Source organism: Syngnathus leptorhynchus, chromosome 9, assembly GCF_054491065.1.
Source record: "Syngnathus leptorhynchus isolate UIUO chromosome 9, UIUO_Slep, whole genome shotgun sequence".
In the NCBI taxonomy this organism is placed as follows: domain Eukaryota; kingdom Metazoa; phylum Chordata; class Actinopteri; order Syngnathiformes; family Syngnathidae; genus Syngnathus; species Syngnathus leptorhynchus.
This window is the reverse complement of record NC_141203.1, coordinates 7,705,296-7,721,221: the sequence shown is the minus strand read 5'-3', so window position 1 is coordinate 7,721,221 and position 15,926 is coordinate 7,705,296. Positions and strand designations below refer to the sequence as shown.

Here is a 15,926-nt window from a genome sequence, read left to right as displayed (position 1 = left end):
AAAATGGTATAAAATAGGCATGGATGGTGGCCCATTTTTCTTCATTTCCTGACACTATATTTGTGCAACAAGGCCATTAAGGACTTCAACTATCAGAAGGGGGAACCTGTAATTGGACCCGCTACAAGAAGACTTATTACTGCCACTACTATATGATGACGAGAGGCTAATAAGGCTGCTCATTATAACTTCATTTTAATGTCTAAATAATTGCACGTCAGTAGTTGTATTCCCGCTGTGCTTTTTTTAATGGATCATTTTGATTTGTAAAACCATGGATTGTCAGTGAGCATGCAAGTACGTATAAACTAGCAAATAAGTATAAGTACTAAGTATAGCAAGTATAAACTACTGTTAGCCTATTCTGGTGTGGCCTAAGAATTGCGTGCCCCACATACCTCACTCATTCCTTTTATTTTAAGGACAATAGCTCTTCGCCTTCACTTGACTTTAATAAACCGAATATTAATATGAAGTGACGCGTTTCAATAATGACAATAAGCGATGGAAGGTGTATTGTACCTTAAGTTTATAAGAGAGGACCATGTGCGGCCCACTAGTTTCTCCTGTAGGAAGCCATTATTAAATGTGCGCATACTTAGTCGTAACATCTATCCATCCATTTTCCCAACCGCTTATCCTCACGAGGGTCGCGGGCGTGCTGCAGCCTATCCCAGCAGTCTCGGCGGGGTACATCCTGATCTGGTTGCCAGGCCAATCCCAGGGCACAGACTCATAACAGTGTTTTGAAGTTTTTATAGTGTACTGTACACCAATGTCACCAGACAGTGACGATATATCGGGACAAAGAAAGGTTTTGCTGATGGAATCAGTCCCAACCTTCCCGCTGGGTCTCAGTGGAACCACATTGTGACTCTCAACTGGAGAGCCACAACTAATTCAATCTAATATCCCCGTGGTATTTGTTTTGACCACTGAAACATGATAGTCTTCATTGTGCGCTTGTGCCCTGATCCCTCAGGTCAGCTGGTAGCAGATCACAGACTCCTCGGTGACTCAAAGGTTAAGCTAATCATGCGTGACTTTTCCCACATGGGGCGGGTCTGTCTTGAAGAATCTGCAGAGGCTTGTCAGACAGCAGTGTGTGCAACCCAACTGCTTCTTTATTTACAAATACAGATTACATTGTTGATCTGACTTGCACTTACAGTTGAGAAGAGTAGGTAACCTCCCTTTGGACATGATGAAACATGTCAGTGGCACCAACTACTGTGAGCCAGGGTGCTCTATAGGCCTGCTGACTAGATATCACACTCTTACAATTTACTTAGCAATGTTCTCTAACTCAGACTTTAACTTAACTTTAACTTAACTCAGACTTGTTTATAACTTGAAGTTGACAAAGATTGCCCCCTAATGATAAAATTATGTAATTACACTTGTTGGCTCCATTGGAAGATATCTGGCTCTCAGAAAGCAGGGTACTCTTTCAGTACGCCTATATAAGTATATACATACATACATATATATATATATATATATATATATATATATATATATATATATATATATCTCAAAATAGAAAAGGAAGTGCAATGGTTTTGAACCTTTTTAAAAATATAATATTTATAAAGTATTGAGCCTCTGATTTCAGTCTGTTTTTTTATTAGTAATCCACGACCAAGCCACCACAGTTATACTCAGGGGGTCAGCGTGCAAATTGGACCTGAGCCCAAAGGCACAATGATGTCATTTTCAGTCGACAGTGTAAATACAAGCCAAAATGATCGTCCACATTTGGATGTCCCTGCTAAATTCATATTCCACAAACGCAATTCAAATCACAACACTGTGTAAACTAGTGGGGTTGTCCAGAACATATTATAAAGAAAATGTTTGACTTTCCCTCTAAAATTCAAATGTACAGTATCTGATGCAGCCCAAGTGTCAGGTTCTGGCTGGTCAATGACAAATATTTTGTAGAAAAAAAAGTATTTACAATTTAAAAACGTTGGTATTCAAACACATTTTTTTAAAGTTAGCATATTTTACGCAGCTATTTAACATCAGTCTAATGAGGCAGTTTGAATTATTGAGTATGTTAAATTGTATATACATCTTAATTATATTGCATTTGTCAGTGTGATCATCTCTACTTTAATATTAGACAGTCAGTTCATTTAGATGATGTTTTTTTTTTTTTTCAATTGTACAACCACAAACCTGCTTGAAAAAGGTTATGAGCCCTGAGTTTCAGTTGTATTTTTGTTCCTATGGTGTGGTGTCTCAGTCAGAGATTGTTGTGGTTCAGTCTCACTCTGTTCCTCATCTGCCATGGTATCATCATCTTCACTATCTGACTGCGTTTCGTCCTCAGAGGCCGATGTGCTCAATTCCCGTTGGTCCTCACCTCCACTCGTCGACTCCCCTTGTGCAATGGCTGAAAATGGCTCCTGCCCACCATCTTCTTCTTTTTCTTCTCGTGAATCTATCTCCTTTGTGGAGCTGGTGGAATGCTTATCATCTTCAGGTGAGTCAACTTCACTCATGATTTCCACTGAAACGTCACCCGAGATCTGCTGAGATGAGTTATCTTCATGTTCAGTCGTAGTGTTCAGGTCAGAAGAGGTCAACGGGGCATGAGGTGGATTGGAGGAAGTGGTGAGGCCAGTGGCCGCATCAGACTCCACACCTTCATCCCCAGTCATCTCCTTGTTAGACCCTAAAACATAAAAATCATCCAAATTAAAAGTAGATTAAAACACAAAAACAAGATGGATCGTAAAACAGAGCATGATCATCTTTACCATTTATTGCGTCGTGCTTGTCTTCGTTGCCATTAGCAGAATCAATCCAATCACTTGGAAGAAAAGGCCGCAGCCTCTGATTGGACGGAAGCGTAGGTGAGCCCCCCAGGAAGTACATGGTCTCGTCGCCTTGACTGGACCCTGAAACTTGTAAGGACAACATAAACTTTAACGGATGTGAATCGAAACAACAGCCGATTAGAATGTGACCTTAAGTCACTCACAATAATAAAAACAAGTTACAACAGTTCAGTCATACCTTCCGTTGTAGTCCGTCTTTTAAAAACACCTTTCTTTGTATTTTCAAAACATGCTGAAAGAACATAAAAATTACCACTCTTTGTCGCTACAGAAATGTGCGCTAAGATTGTAATTTTAAAATACAAGCTTTCTCATGAGATAGTATGTCAGGTTCTGTTTTTTTTTCTACCTGTACCTTGAAGTTTTCTGCGGAATACACAGGCCAACATGATGAGTAAAATGAAGAGGACAGCAAAAATGACAGGTAGGATGATGGCAAGTCGAGCAGAATTTTTTTTGTCTGCACAGAAATACAAACATCGTAGAACTCAAATGATGTTCGAACACCATATGAATATTTCAATTTCACAATTGGGTGATAAATACCCAGGAAGCAGTTCTTGGCAGCAAACGTGGCCGTTTCATTGGTCAGAGGGTTGCTCACGTCACAACGGTAAATTCGATCATCGTGTTCATCCTCGAGGGTTATTGTCAAATTGGGACCGGGCTGCTTTTTTCCACCTGAGCTCCACTTAAATTCTACTAAGCGGGGATATTTGGAATCAGTTGAGCACACAAGCGTCGCCAGGTTTGCGTCAGCCATTTCGCAGGATATGCTTGGTTTGGTTACTTTGTCTGGGAACAAATGCATACCGTGTACAGTGAATGAATACTCACTGCAAAGCTTCATGGCAGACTTATTCTGTTGATCATTTCAAATCTAATACAAACTATTTATTCATCAAGATGGAATGCAAGTGCTCAATATTTGTGTTAAAATGTGCATACTGACCTATAACCTGCCATTTATAATTCGAACGATGCACTTCCTTGTATATGTCGACTTCCAGTTCATAGTCTCCACTGTCTTCGTATGAGGCGTCTTTGATTGTGAGTTCTGCTGAGGCCCAGTCCAGAGTGAGCCTGTTCTCGTAGGGAGGGAACACAAACTCCTCCATGCCGTCAAACAAAACCACTTTCTTGCTGTCGTGTATCCAGAGAATTTCATCAGGTTGTCGGAAAATGGATGGCACCAAGTTGATCGTTTCACCTTGTAGTGCATAATATGTCATTTGTGCACATACTGTGAGAAGAGGGGAGGAAATAAATACCAGGATAAAAATATGTACACCTGTGAAAAATATTTTATCACATTTCCATGTTCTTTCCAGGCATCTTTTCCTTCCTGACCGCTTTCTTTACAGTCTTTTCTTTCCTCACAATCGTTTTGGCTTGCTTTCTTCCTTTCTTTGCTTAAATCTACTTTCGTATATCTTAAATCTTAAATCCATTCTTACCTCTTCCACTACATTTGTTTTTATTAGTGCATTTTTATATCACGCTGTCATTGCTTAAATTTACTTATTTTCTTACCAACCACTTTCTATTCTATTCTTTGTCCGATCCTTTATTTAAAATGGCATGGTCAAGTTAGAGCTGTGAAGCCTTGATACTGTCATAAACAGTGGTAAATGAACTTGTGTACTATTACTTTGGACCCCACGTATTACATAGTAATAGAGGCAGGCAACATTTTGCAAACACCTGACAGTAAAAACAATTATTTGCACACTCAACAAAAATTGGACACACTACATAGCTAATACAATACTAACCTGTGAATTTTCCTACTTGATTATCACAAATCACGACTTAACTTACCGAAACTGTAAGCACTTGTGAAATAGAAATAAACCAGAAGGCGTTGGTAGTCCATGAGTAAACACAAAATGAACTTTCACCGTTCCCTCAAAACTATTTCATTGTAACTCAATGTTTATTGTTTTTTTTCTTTGTAGGCGCAATCAAAACCATTAAGCGTGTGTTTAAAAAAACGCTAAGGTGTATTTTTCCCCCGGAGTTGTGCAGCCCAGGTAATAGGACACCTGAATTTAGGCGCAGTCGATTTTCACAATAAGAGCACCCATCGGAATGTTAATAACTGAAAAACGCCAAATATGAGACACGGGTGTGGTATATAATGGAAATAAAAAAATGGATATTATTTTTGCGCCGTTTTATAATTTCTTAAAGCCCATTTATTAATATACACACGTTAGGCTTATGTTCATGTCAACAGGCGGATAAATACTGACCCCTACTGACAACAGAATGCCATGAGTTTTGGATATTTTGAATGGTATTTCCACAAATAGCAGAAACGTACTTGTCAATTTGAAAGAGTATAAATAGTTGAATAAAACAAAAATCAAGTAAAAGTACTCACCGTTTCATTGTTAATGCCCATTTTCCCATAATTCAATTAATGGTGCCACGCAAAGTTTAACCTGCTTCTTCGCTTCACAGGTTACCGTGTAAACTTTAACTCTTTTTTTGATTTATTTTTTTATGTAATTGTGCCTAACTTCAAGTCATTTTTTATGCATAATTGTGCCTAATGTACTAATATGTAATTTTTTACTGTCCAAACCGATTGAATTGGGATACCTTTGTGATTATTATTTAAACACACAAAAAAATGAAATAAAATAATAATAATAATCATAAAAACATTAATTAGCAGTTTCTCTCATTCTCACTCACACAGTTAAACCAATAAGAGTTAGTTTAAGCTGTTTGTTTTTCATTCGCACTTTACAGCAAACCGTACACATAAAAATGTATACAGAGACATTATATAGAAACATTAAAATATTGCACTGGAGACTATGTTTATGCTATAACAAATTACCATTAAATGTATGTATGACCAAGTTAACATTATTTGGCAAAGTCACAGCAAACATAAAGGTATGGATAGAAATAGATGGGACTGAAATTGAAAGGGTGCAGGAAAACAAAATTCTTGGGGTTACAATAGAGGACAGGCTGAGTTGGAAACCACACATCAAATACGTACAGTCCAAAATTTCAAGAAGCATTGCAGTCATATACAAAGCAAAACAACTACTGGATTATCATTCACTTCAGACACTTTATTGTTCACTTGTCTTACCATATTTGTATTACTGTGCTTACAACAGCCAATTATCAATCTGCAGAAAAGAGCAACAAGGAATATTCATAGTCAGCTATTTGAACACAAAATCCACTTTTCAAACAGTCCAAACTGTCGACATGCACTGACATAGTATCTTCTCAAACATCAATCATCATGTATAAGGCAAAATCAAAACAACTACCAGAAAAAATCCAAAACTTATTTACAATATAATATAATATAAACAATATTTTAAATATTTAAATAAATGAGAATGATTCTGCAAGTAAGTTTGACTTTAAAAAATTTACAAAAGTGTTTCACAATACAAAAAAAGGGGTTAAAAAAAACAAAAATGGGGAATAAATATAAATATTATATCTTATATTGCTCACATATGTGAATCATAGGAGACAGCTTTTTTAGATTGGTTATAGTTCACATATTTAGCTTTCCTTCAAGAATATGGAGTCACCCAGTTCTGGACAGTTTCTACAGCATTCTGTAATTTCGCTTCATTTCTTTGCTTGGCCCGAACCCCTCACGTTCTCACTGTCAAAAGTCGTAGTCTTTATTAACTATCGAGTTCTCGTGTCTGGGAGAGGTGTTCATCACTAGTCCTCGCCTGTGGATTATACACACCAGTAAGCAATGAGGCTAAAGACGCCATCTGTATCTAGCTTTCATTCATCATCTCATCGTTGCTAGATCCCAAAAACACCAGAATGATCATGTTTCCGTCTCACTGGCGGCATTGAATAAGGTTTGCATTTCGTTGGCCGTACTGGGACTTGAGACCTAAAACAGCAACAGAAGGAATTAAAAACAAGTATAGAGAAAGAACACTTTCATGGAAATAGGAGTCTGGAGTCCCACATATTAGAATGCAACTTTAAAAACAGGACAGATAAAATATACCTCTGTGGTTTCTTGTCTTTCAAAACATTTTGCTCGTATAATTTTAAAAAGTTCTGCAAAAATGAGAGAAATTGTGAATATATTTTTATGTAAAAGGCAGTAAATTGTATTATGATCATTTGAAGTACTAATCAACATTGCTGTGGCTGGTGTGTCATGTTTTCTTTACCTGAACATTTAAATTTCCCGCGAAAAATGTATCCTAGAATGAAGCTGAACACAGCACCGAAGCAGCACACGGCACTCATAATGGAAATTATTAGTGGTGTCTTATCAGTAGAGATGGGAAATCTATCTTGTGATATTTTGTCTGCACAGAAAACAAAAATCCATAGCAGTTCATGGTAATGTCAAAATATGATTCAAATTCAATCCAAACACTGCTTGACCATTCCAGTTGCATTTATGTTGATCATACTTACTAAGGACGCAGTCCTTAGCGAGGAATGAAGCAGTTTCATTGGTCAGAGGGTTGCTCACATCACAGTGATAAGCATCTTGTTCATCGCTGAGATTTATTTTCAAAATTGGACAAAATTGAATTTGCTCGTTTCCGTGTGAGCGCCACTTGAATTTTATTAAAGGATCAATTTTGCCCTCTGTTAAGCACTCAAGGAATGCCTGGTTTTGGTCGACCATTTTACAGGATATGTTGGGTTTGGTGACATTGTCTGCAAACAAACATCATATAAAATTTATGAGGTACGCATACAAATGTAAAGTTCAGTAAAAATGGCACAACGCTAGTTCTTCCAAGACAAAATTGTGAACCAAAGGTCACATTTCAAGTTGTGCGTGACTGTGGACAAAAAGACGTTAAAACTAGTTTGGGGATGAAATGCTAGTCCACTACCTGGCTACTAAAAGTCCCCAACTTAAAAGGTGTTGGCCAGAATACACAAAGTGTAATGAAAGAAAAGTAACAGTTAACAGTAACTATCAACCTACTATGAATGGAAAGATATACTTACCTATAACCTCAACTGTGTACTTTAAGTCACATTTCTCATTGTTTATTTTCCGCCTTAAGATATAACTTCCATTGTCTTCATATGTGGCGTTTTTGATGGTGAGTTCTGCAGTATTGTGATCCAGAATGATCCTGTCCTTGTATGAGGGAGAAATGTCCTCACCCTTGTCGTTAAATATTACCACATGTCCTTTAACGTCATGGGCCCAGATAATTTGATCAGGTTTTTCAGGGATGGATGGCTTAAAGTTTATCTCTTGACCCTTGAGTACCTACTTCAGATCCTGGGATGCTGGATGGAAAGACAGAGACAGACAGGCATTAATGGTTTCCTCCCGTGAAACAGCCAGCCAGTTGCAGGATAGTAAAAAAACAATAACTAGTATTTATATCTTATTTTGGAAAGAGTGTGTTGATCATTTGGTAATTGAATCGAAGCAGTGAACCTGAGCTGCAGCTTTTTGATGCTCTCTCGAGGAATTTACATAAGAAAAGTGTTACAACCATCAACTCGACTGAAAATGAACTTCATTGTTACTTGAATAAATGTAGTCATTGTTTTTAACTCTACAAAAAGTGACATACCGTCAGGCGTGTAACATTGACTTCCTGGAATCCTTTTTTCTGTATTTTCAAAAGATTCTGCAAGAAACCAGATACAAAGTTTTAATTTCTTGGTGGAAAAATGCGTTTGTATTAAGATAATAACTGTTGTTTTGTTTCTTTCTTTATGTATACAGTGTTCCTTTGACTATTGTGGGGATTACGTCTCAAAACGTGCCCAATATAAGTGAAATTATTATTACTATTATTATTTTTATTATAGATTTGGGGGGGATTTACGGCTGTACTCCGATGTTACAAGCTCCTTTTCCTAAATGTTTGGTACTCTTAAGAAATTTAACTTTTAAAATGTAAAATGAATAAATACGAGGTGCTATACGAGCTATGAGAGGAGCGTGCTCTGACCCCAGAAGGGGACGAGCATGACTATGGCTAAAAAGTCATTTTGCCATTCATCATTCCTATGAAATCAATTAAATAAAAGCAAAAAAAATTGGTGAAACAGCAGGGCCACGAAATGTGAACCGCAACTATAGCAAGGGAACACTGTATATGCGTCTTTAAATTTTGCCCGGAAAGCCAGGACCCTAATGATGATCACAAGGACAATGACTACTCTGATGATGACAACAATTAGTAAAACTCCTGTTTTGCCTTCTGTTCCTATCCCTCTATCATGATTGTTAATTGTTAATCAGTCTCGTGCTAATGTGAGCGATTCGTGCGTGAGCTACTATATTTATTTCTGTCGTTAAACACGCATGACCTCAATGGGCATTTTGGCCTCGCCACCAAGTGCATCTGGAAATTAGGTTTCATAAAGTGGTTTAAATTTTAGATGGGTCTATTTTGCAGCGGAGTTGGTCTTATGTAATGTTTTTGTGTTTGATCGTAGGCACAGGCAGGCAAATTCTTTTCATTCAGTCTTATTCAGTCGTCATAATTTTGATAAAGCATTCTGTCACTATGTTGGGCTCAATTTTAGAAACACCCACTTAAACTGTCCATTTTAGACAATGTTAAGAATATTAACAGTTTTCATTCAAGTAGAATACATTGAGAAATTAGAGAACTTACCCGAAACAAAACTGCTGAACAAAAACATCCATAGATATCTGTGATTCATTGCGCCCAATCAACTTTCACCTGAAATGAGTACACAAAGTTTTTGAAAGTGAAGCCTACCCTTCACTTAACAGGTGATTTCTGGTAAAATTCATACCACAGTCACTTGCAATAGGAAGGGATTTTTTTTTTATATGTGCGCATCGGGTTAAAATCAGGGGACGTCGAGAATAAATGTCAGCTGTGGACATGTGAAGCCCTTTGAGACATTTCTGTGATTAAGGGCTAAATAAATAGACTTGGCTTGACTTAAGAATATCGTACCGCAGAGGTTTTAATACAAATAGAAAACATGGCTGTACTTACCCAAAGTGAGGAAACTAAAAAATAAAACCAATGGACATCGATGAACCATGAAAGGTGGTAATTTTGATAATAATTTTAAATTGACATCAAGAGCAAGGTTTATTTTTCTTGGCTGACAAATATTTGTCTGTGTTCACCTGGTAGACACCAAAATGGCACTGAAAGATGTTTCAACCACCTGAGAAAGAACTCCAATGCTTTCATATATGCAGACCGGTTAGACAAGTCTTCCTGACTGCAATTATTTCCTGGTTTCTTGTTAGGTTGTTTCAATTGATAAAAACACTAAAAAGATGCGAGGCCCATCTAGGGTCTCTGTGGCCTTTTCCCGCACTACAATTAAATATACACCTAAAATTCAATCTGCCACAGTGACCAGCAGGACTTAGACATTGGATTCGCCACTGCCCAGTGGGACCAGATTCCTGACATTTATTTTCCTCATGAAGGAGGACACCCTTTTAGAATCACCCGCTTACAGTAAAACCATAACATATTGAACATTCTATAAAGAATGTGGTGTGGATTAGGTTGAAATTTGTTGAAATAAAGTGTTGAATGTTAATATTTACATTTCCTACCATGTTAAATCATTGTTGAGAATGAACTCTCTGCACAACACAACAGAAAGGTTCATGAAGATTCATGAAGGAGGACATTATTTTAGAATCCCCCGCTTACAGTAAAACCATAACACACTCTATGAAGAACATTGACTACCACATGAGCTGTAATCAAAGACTCAAGATTAAGAAAAATAACTATAGCCAGAATTTACAGTGTGACCCAATAAATAAAGAAATAGACTCCGATTGACCAGGACAACTGGCACCATCCAGTATTAGGAGTGAAACAAATCCTTTGCCTCTTAGTATTTATCAGGGTAAAGTGCAAATCTTTTCGTATTTATTTTTGTAACACAGCCCAATCTGCACGTCTACATAATGTGGGTGTGTCCAAACTGTGTCCCACCGGCCAATTACGGCCCATGGCCCATTTTTAGGTGGCCCGCAAAAAACATTTGCTAGGTTAATATATAAAGAAAAAATTTAAAAAGAACTCCTGTCTGCTGGTATGACATCATGTTGCCGCAAATGAGACAAGAACTGTTTCAGTTGTCCAAGTATCAACAAAGCGATCAAAATCTACATCTGATTTAGGAGAACATTTGCAGTTTTATAGTAATCAAGTAAAAAAAGGTAAACATTAAGAAATGACAGAACTTACCCAAAGCGAGGAGATGGTACAAAACACTAACCAAACTATATTGGTTAACCATGACAGGTATCTATTTTGAGCTTTTGAGTTTTTGGTAAGCCTTTCACCTTTCCTGGTCCTTGTTGACTGGCACTGAAAGGTGTTTGAGGCACCTAAAATAGAAATGCAACATTTTGCAGACTGGTTGGACCAGTTGCAATTATAGAACATTTCCTGGTTTCTTCTTTTCTTCTCTTCTCTTCTTCAGACACACAAAAACACATCTGCATCTTGGATGCAATACTTATTGCAACAGGTTTCTCAGAACAGCACAAACAAAATTAATGTCCACAAACCACAGTCGGATTCAGTTCACCATTTTCCACAGAGGATGTTGTCATTCACGGACAACAATATAAGTACTTTAATTAGCAAAAGTTTCTTTTCGGCTTAATAATTCATAATCCACAAATGACTATTAATCAGAAGACAACAGTGTTTAGACCAAAACATGTCAGTGAAAAGAAATGATTTGACTTCAATTGAAGTCCGTAGCCCAGGTACCGAGATGATGATGTCCGTGCATGGAGTTTTCCAACAAAAGGGTTAATCAGTGGAGTTCAGGAGCTCCAAGATTTAGTTTCTCGCTGGGCTAAAGGGACACCCAATGTCATTCGTTTCAAATTCTTTGGTGGTCAGACACAGGTGCCATTCTGTGCACGTGTGTGTAGGACTTCAGCAGTGTAACACTGCCGTGGTGCGACACGCCCACAGGCAAGGCACATTCTTCTGTCAAGACTCCTTCATCCACATCCCAGCACATGACTGTGGAGATGACGTGGTTCTTGTTATCGCGTCCTCCTGTGATGAAGAGCCTGTTGTTGCAGGCAGCGATGGCGCAGCTAGCCCTATCCCCCAGACCCGTAACAACGGACCAGGAGTCTGACTGAGGGGTGTAGCAATATATGCTGTGCATGGCGCCACCTGTGGGGACAAAGAGGAGGACAAACCTTCATTGAATGAGCACATTGCCTTTTCTGTAAATTTCAATTTAGGTACAATGTTGTTTTGTTTACAACAATATGACTTTGAAACGGTATTTAAGTGTTTTGGGATCATAGTTTGGGGTATATCTAGACTTTAAACTATTCATAAAGGCAATACCCCCAAAATGTGTACAACAGGGCTCCGTCCCTGTCCCACATGAATTGCAGTGGTCTAATGTTTACATATAGGCTCAAAACTTGCCGACTACATAGATGCAATTCTTGAAGCTGACAGCATTGGTGCACTTGGTTTCGATGGGAATTGGCGCCCGCCGCTCCCAAATGTCCGTTCCGGGTTCCCAACGTTGAACCAAATCTGTCGCCAGCTTTCCGTTGGGCCCGCCACCGATCACGTAGATCCACCTGTCGAAGCTCGCGGCAGCAAAGGAGCTCACACCCACTGCAAGTGGCGCCACCTGCACCGATAGGAAAGCTATATTTTTTTGTCTTCAGATACATGATCAGGATTATTTAACTTTGCTTCCTTCAGGCCACTATGAGAGTGAAATTGAGTCCCTGCTTACCTGCGTCCAACGATTGTGAAAAGGGTCATAGGCCTCGACGGAATCGAGCCTACGCACGCCATCAAACCCGCCTAGTGCGTACACCCTCCCGCCTTGGACGGCCATTTTGTGCCGCCATCGGCCTATCGTCAGAGGCTCGATTGGAATCCACTTGTCCAGAGCACCGTTGTATTTCCAAACATCCGTCTGGGTCTCTTTACCTCCTACAGGAGCATTCAAGAAACATTTTACTTACGTGCCTCACATGCTGTATGCAGTGTGTGTGGCAATTTTTGTCCATTCACCCAGAGAAAATTTCAAATAGGTGCTGATGTTTGGTTTGAGAATGGGCCTGCTTGCTTTCTATTTTTTCTGGTTTTGTGCAAGCTCTACCACACCATGTTTTTTTTGGACCTTACTCTGCATTGGGAACACGAAAGAGCCTTCCTCAAAACGTTGAAAAAAAAAAAAGTTGGAAGCTGACTATTTTTTTAAATGTCAAATAATTCAAGAAAAAAATATCTCCAGACAGTTTTGTGGGGGCTGTCCTGTCTCTTGAAAATCAACAGTTTCTGGTGGCAGTGGTTAAAAATATACAAACTACAGTCTCACCAGATATATAGAGTTCATTGCGAAAGGTGGTGCAAGCAAACTCCACCCATTTCCTGTTCTGAGCCTCCTCCTCCATGACTGTTCCTGGTAGCCTAGCAACCTCGAGCCTGCTACGTCTGAGTGGGTCCAAACATGTGACGGTGGAAATGAAGCAGTCAGCTTTGGTGCAGCCTCCAATGATGAGGAACACCTCTGACAGGAAGTGGCGCATGCGTGGTTTGGTTCGTTCAGAAACCACCTAAAGCAAGTAATATAAAGAACAATTTTGTGATCACATACAATTCCTTTGCAGCCTTGGAAGAAAAAGTTTGCACACCCCTGCTTTCGTCCATGTGCTGATACTAACCTCCCTTCCGGAAAGGTGAAACATGCGGGCCTCCTGCAGCAGAGGAAAGCTCTCGCTGCAGCTGCGGATGAGTTCATCACCCTCCACTTTGTCCACAAAGTACGCCGGCTCCAACAAGGGCAGCCGCACGAACGAAAGCAGCCCGACCAGTAAGTGGCGCCGCTCGTCCCGTTCGGCTCTCACCCAGCGCATGAGGCCCTCGAAAACACACTCCTCATACCTCACGTCCAGATCGTCCCTCTGCAGGATGTTCCCAAGTGACTCGGCCGCCACTTCCACAAATTCCTGCTGCTCGACCACCTGGGAGAACTGAGAGGCGATGTAGTCCTGAGCCTTGGTCTTCAGAGTGCAAAGGTCGTAGCGATCCGCCAGGTTGAGGATGCCAATGCAAGTATCCGCTTGTAGGGATCTGCTCAGGTAGCCAACACATGCATCCACCACACGCAAAAACTACGAGAAACAACACACACAAATACATTACAGCAATTTTAGAAAGGATAAAGAAATAAAAATGCCCTAACTTAACCTGTTTTGTTACACAAGTATGAAACTTTTACTTCCTTTTTTGTATTGCAAACATGATCTTGCGCTACCAGTTGGGAACTAGTAAAAACTGAGTGAGTGATGGATCAGAATTACGGCATTGCTTGAAATATATTGTTTTAGACAGAAAGGAAATACATTTTTACAGCTGTAGTATTTTATAAATCTTGTAATAATATACAAACAAGGTTTTGATCAACATATTTCCATTTATTAACTGCCATAGGGTTAAAGAAGTTATTCATTGTATCGCACTGCTGATCACAACAACTACAACATCGTTATTGCTCACCCTTTGACGTAGCTGTAATTGACAGTTAACAGGAAAGTGTTTACATCACAATACTGTCTTCCAGTAGTGCTTTTAGGTATTGCTCACCTGAAACTGACTGGCTGCTTCCAGTACACTCTGCACATTTGAGTGAGTGAGGAGGGCCCGACTGGTGTAAGTATATTGCAGAAGAGTCCGCATTGTCTCGCTGTCCAGTCCTTTCATCTCCACCCTTTCCTCTCGACTCTCTCTCAAACCACTGCAGAACATGACCCTGAACACAGCAAAATCCATCAAGTCATTGCCGACTGAGTCTTGCCATGTCCTCAGTTTTTTTTTTTTTTTGAGCAGATAAATTGCACTTTTGAGGCCTTTCCCATACTCAGAATTGTAGCAGTTTGCAGTCATGTCCATCCATGGAATTGGCCCTAGAATTCTCCTAAAATTCCATCTCGACAGTTTCACTTGTATAAATGTGAAGTATGCTAAGCAGGCCAATCAGAAGCAGGTCTTAGAGAATTGACCTAGTTTAGTGATCATTTCAATGATTCACCATGAAAACAGTGCAAGGGCCTTTAGCTTTTATTATTATACCCCCTCCCCCTTTTTTTTCTTCTTCTTTTACCTGAAGTACTGACTGGCCGCAGCAAGAATGGCTCTATGGCAAGGGAAGTCATGTCCTTGAACACACACGACCACGTCAGTCAGCTCGAGGTTTACTCTCAAGTCCTCCATGCCTCTCTGCAGTGCCGCGGGCAGACCTCCATCTTCCCAGCGGTACTCTGTGCCGCACTCCTTATCTGGGCCTGAGTCCTCCTCGGCGAGAGACAAGGGACACTCTGTCATCCTCTCTAGTGAGTCGCTCATGTTTCTTCTGAAGCCCCTGCACAAAACTTCTCTTCGGGTGTGCACCTGCACTGCTTGAAAAAAAATGCACAAAATATACCTCTGTGGTTTTCTTGTAAGTGTGCTGCTGCTTCTTGCAGCTGCTTTGCAAAGTTCCTATTTCTGTTGTTACCAACTTAGTTATGTTGCAATGTTTGTTTTTAGACACTTCCTCTGCTAAGGTTGAAAAAATTCCCCCTTTGTTTAACACACGGGGACAAATCATTCGAGACACTATAGAGGTCTTTAAAAAGTATACTACAAAAGCCTGGATTATATATTTTAAATTTGTGTGTCAAATGCGATTAGTATCAGATTTTATTTTTATTATTCTATAGTCCACATAGTTATCTATTTTTCTTTTGTCTTCATAATAAAGGCAAATCTATTGTATTAAATGTTTCCATTAATTAATTTACCAATATCTTATGATGAATAAAAGTAAAACAAATACTTGATGCTGTTGTAATATAAAGCATAATATAGAGGAGTAAAATTACAAAAGCAGACTATTCTTTTTATGCAGTGATGAATGTGACAAATAATGTGACAAACAAATACTGTATTTTATTTATTGGTAAAACTGATTAAATGTTGATATGTTACATGACCTAGTCTTTTTTAACAAAACCATTGTTGACCATAGAATGTTTTCATTACTTCGAGAAAAATATATATTATTTGCTGCTCC

The 15,926-nt window shown here is 39.1% G+C and overlaps 3 protein-coding genes across 6 annotated transcripts; all 3 read right to left on the bottom strand.

Moving 5' to 3' along the window:
- Positions 1-1,554: 1,554 nt before the first annotated feature.
- Positions 1,555-4,851, bottom strand: LOC147050950 (uncharacterized). 4 transcript variants are annotated; one of them, XM_085920250.1, is made up of 7 exons: positions 4,671-4,851; positions 3,802-4,092; positions 3,396-3,644; positions 3,199-3,309; positions 3,028-3,081; positions 2,769-2,909; positions 1,555-2,683 (listed from the first exon to the last, which is right to left on the bottom strand). In XM_085920250.1, the coding sequence occupies exons 1-7, from the start codon at positions 4,723-4,725 to the stop codon at positions 2,199-2,201; spliced, it is 1,386 nt and encodes a 461-aa protein (XP_085776376.1). In that variant the 5' UTR covers positions 4,726-4,851; the 3' UTR covers positions 1,555-2,198. The 4 variants fall into 4 exon arrangements, with proteins under 4 accessions (XP_085776376.1, XP_085776373.1, XP_085776377.1 ...); XM_085920247.1 differs by having other exon boundaries at positions 1,556-2,683; positions 2,769-2,915; XM_085920251.1 differs by having other exon boundaries at positions 1,556-2,683; positions 3,205-3,309.
- A 1,072-nt stretch (positions 4,852-5,923) lies between these two features.
- Positions 5,924-11,138, bottom strand: LOC147050949 (CD48 antigen-like). Its single transcript, XM_085920252.1, is given in 8 exon segments — positions 5,924-6,747; positions 6,868-6,920; positions 7,037-7,177; positions 7,290-7,538; positions 7,839-8,129; positions 8,423-8,479; positions 9,479-9,547; positions 11,060-11,138. Coding segments are annotated over 7 exon segments (909 nt in total). The 5' UTR covers positions 9,528-9,547; positions 11,060-11,138; the 3' UTR covers positions 5,924-6,678.
- A 570-nt stretch (positions 11,139-11,708) lies between these two features.
- Positions 11,709-15,352, bottom strand: klhl6 (kelch-like family member 6). The gene is made up of 7 exons (XM_085920246.1): positions 14,976-15,352; positions 14,459-14,624; positions 13,537-13,986; positions 13,191-13,428; positions 12,600-12,802; positions 12,278-12,491; positions 11,709-12,013 (listed from the first exon to the last, which is right to left on the bottom strand). The coding sequence occupies exons 1-7, from the start codon at positions 15,215-15,217 to the stop codon at positions 11,709-11,711; spliced, it is 1,818 nt and encodes a 605-aa protein (XP_085776372.1). The 5' UTR covers positions 15,218-15,352.
- Between the last annotated feature and the right edge of the window lie 574 nt (positions 15,353-15,926).

Bases quoted from the DNA above. Each gene is read 5' to 3' on its own strand.
- klhl6 (XM_085920246.1), bottom strand. From the start codon at position 15,217: ATGAGCGACTCACTAGAGAGGATGACAGAGTGTCCCTTGTCTCTCGCC. The intron at 13,987-14,458 runs GTGAGCAATACC...TGTTTCTCGTAG, and splicing joins AAGCAGCCAGTCAGTTTCAG to TTTTTGCGTGTGGTGGATGC. The intron at 12,803-13,190 runs GTGAGACTGTAG...ATGCTCCTGTAG, and splicing joins CAATGAACTCTATATATCTG to GAGGTAAAGAGACCCAGACG.
- LOC147050950 (XM_085920247.1), bottom strand. From the start codon at position 4,725: ATGGACTACCAACGCCTTCTGGTTTATTTCTATTTCACAAGTGCTTAC. The intron at 4,093-4,670 runs GTAAGTTAAGTC...CTCTTCTCACAG, and splicing joins CACAAGTGCTTACAGTTTCG to TATGTGCACAAATGACATAT. The intron at 3,082-3,198 runs GTAGAAAAAAAA...ATGTTCTTTCAG, and splicing joins CAGAAAACTTCAAGGTACAG to CATGTTTTGAAAATACAAAG.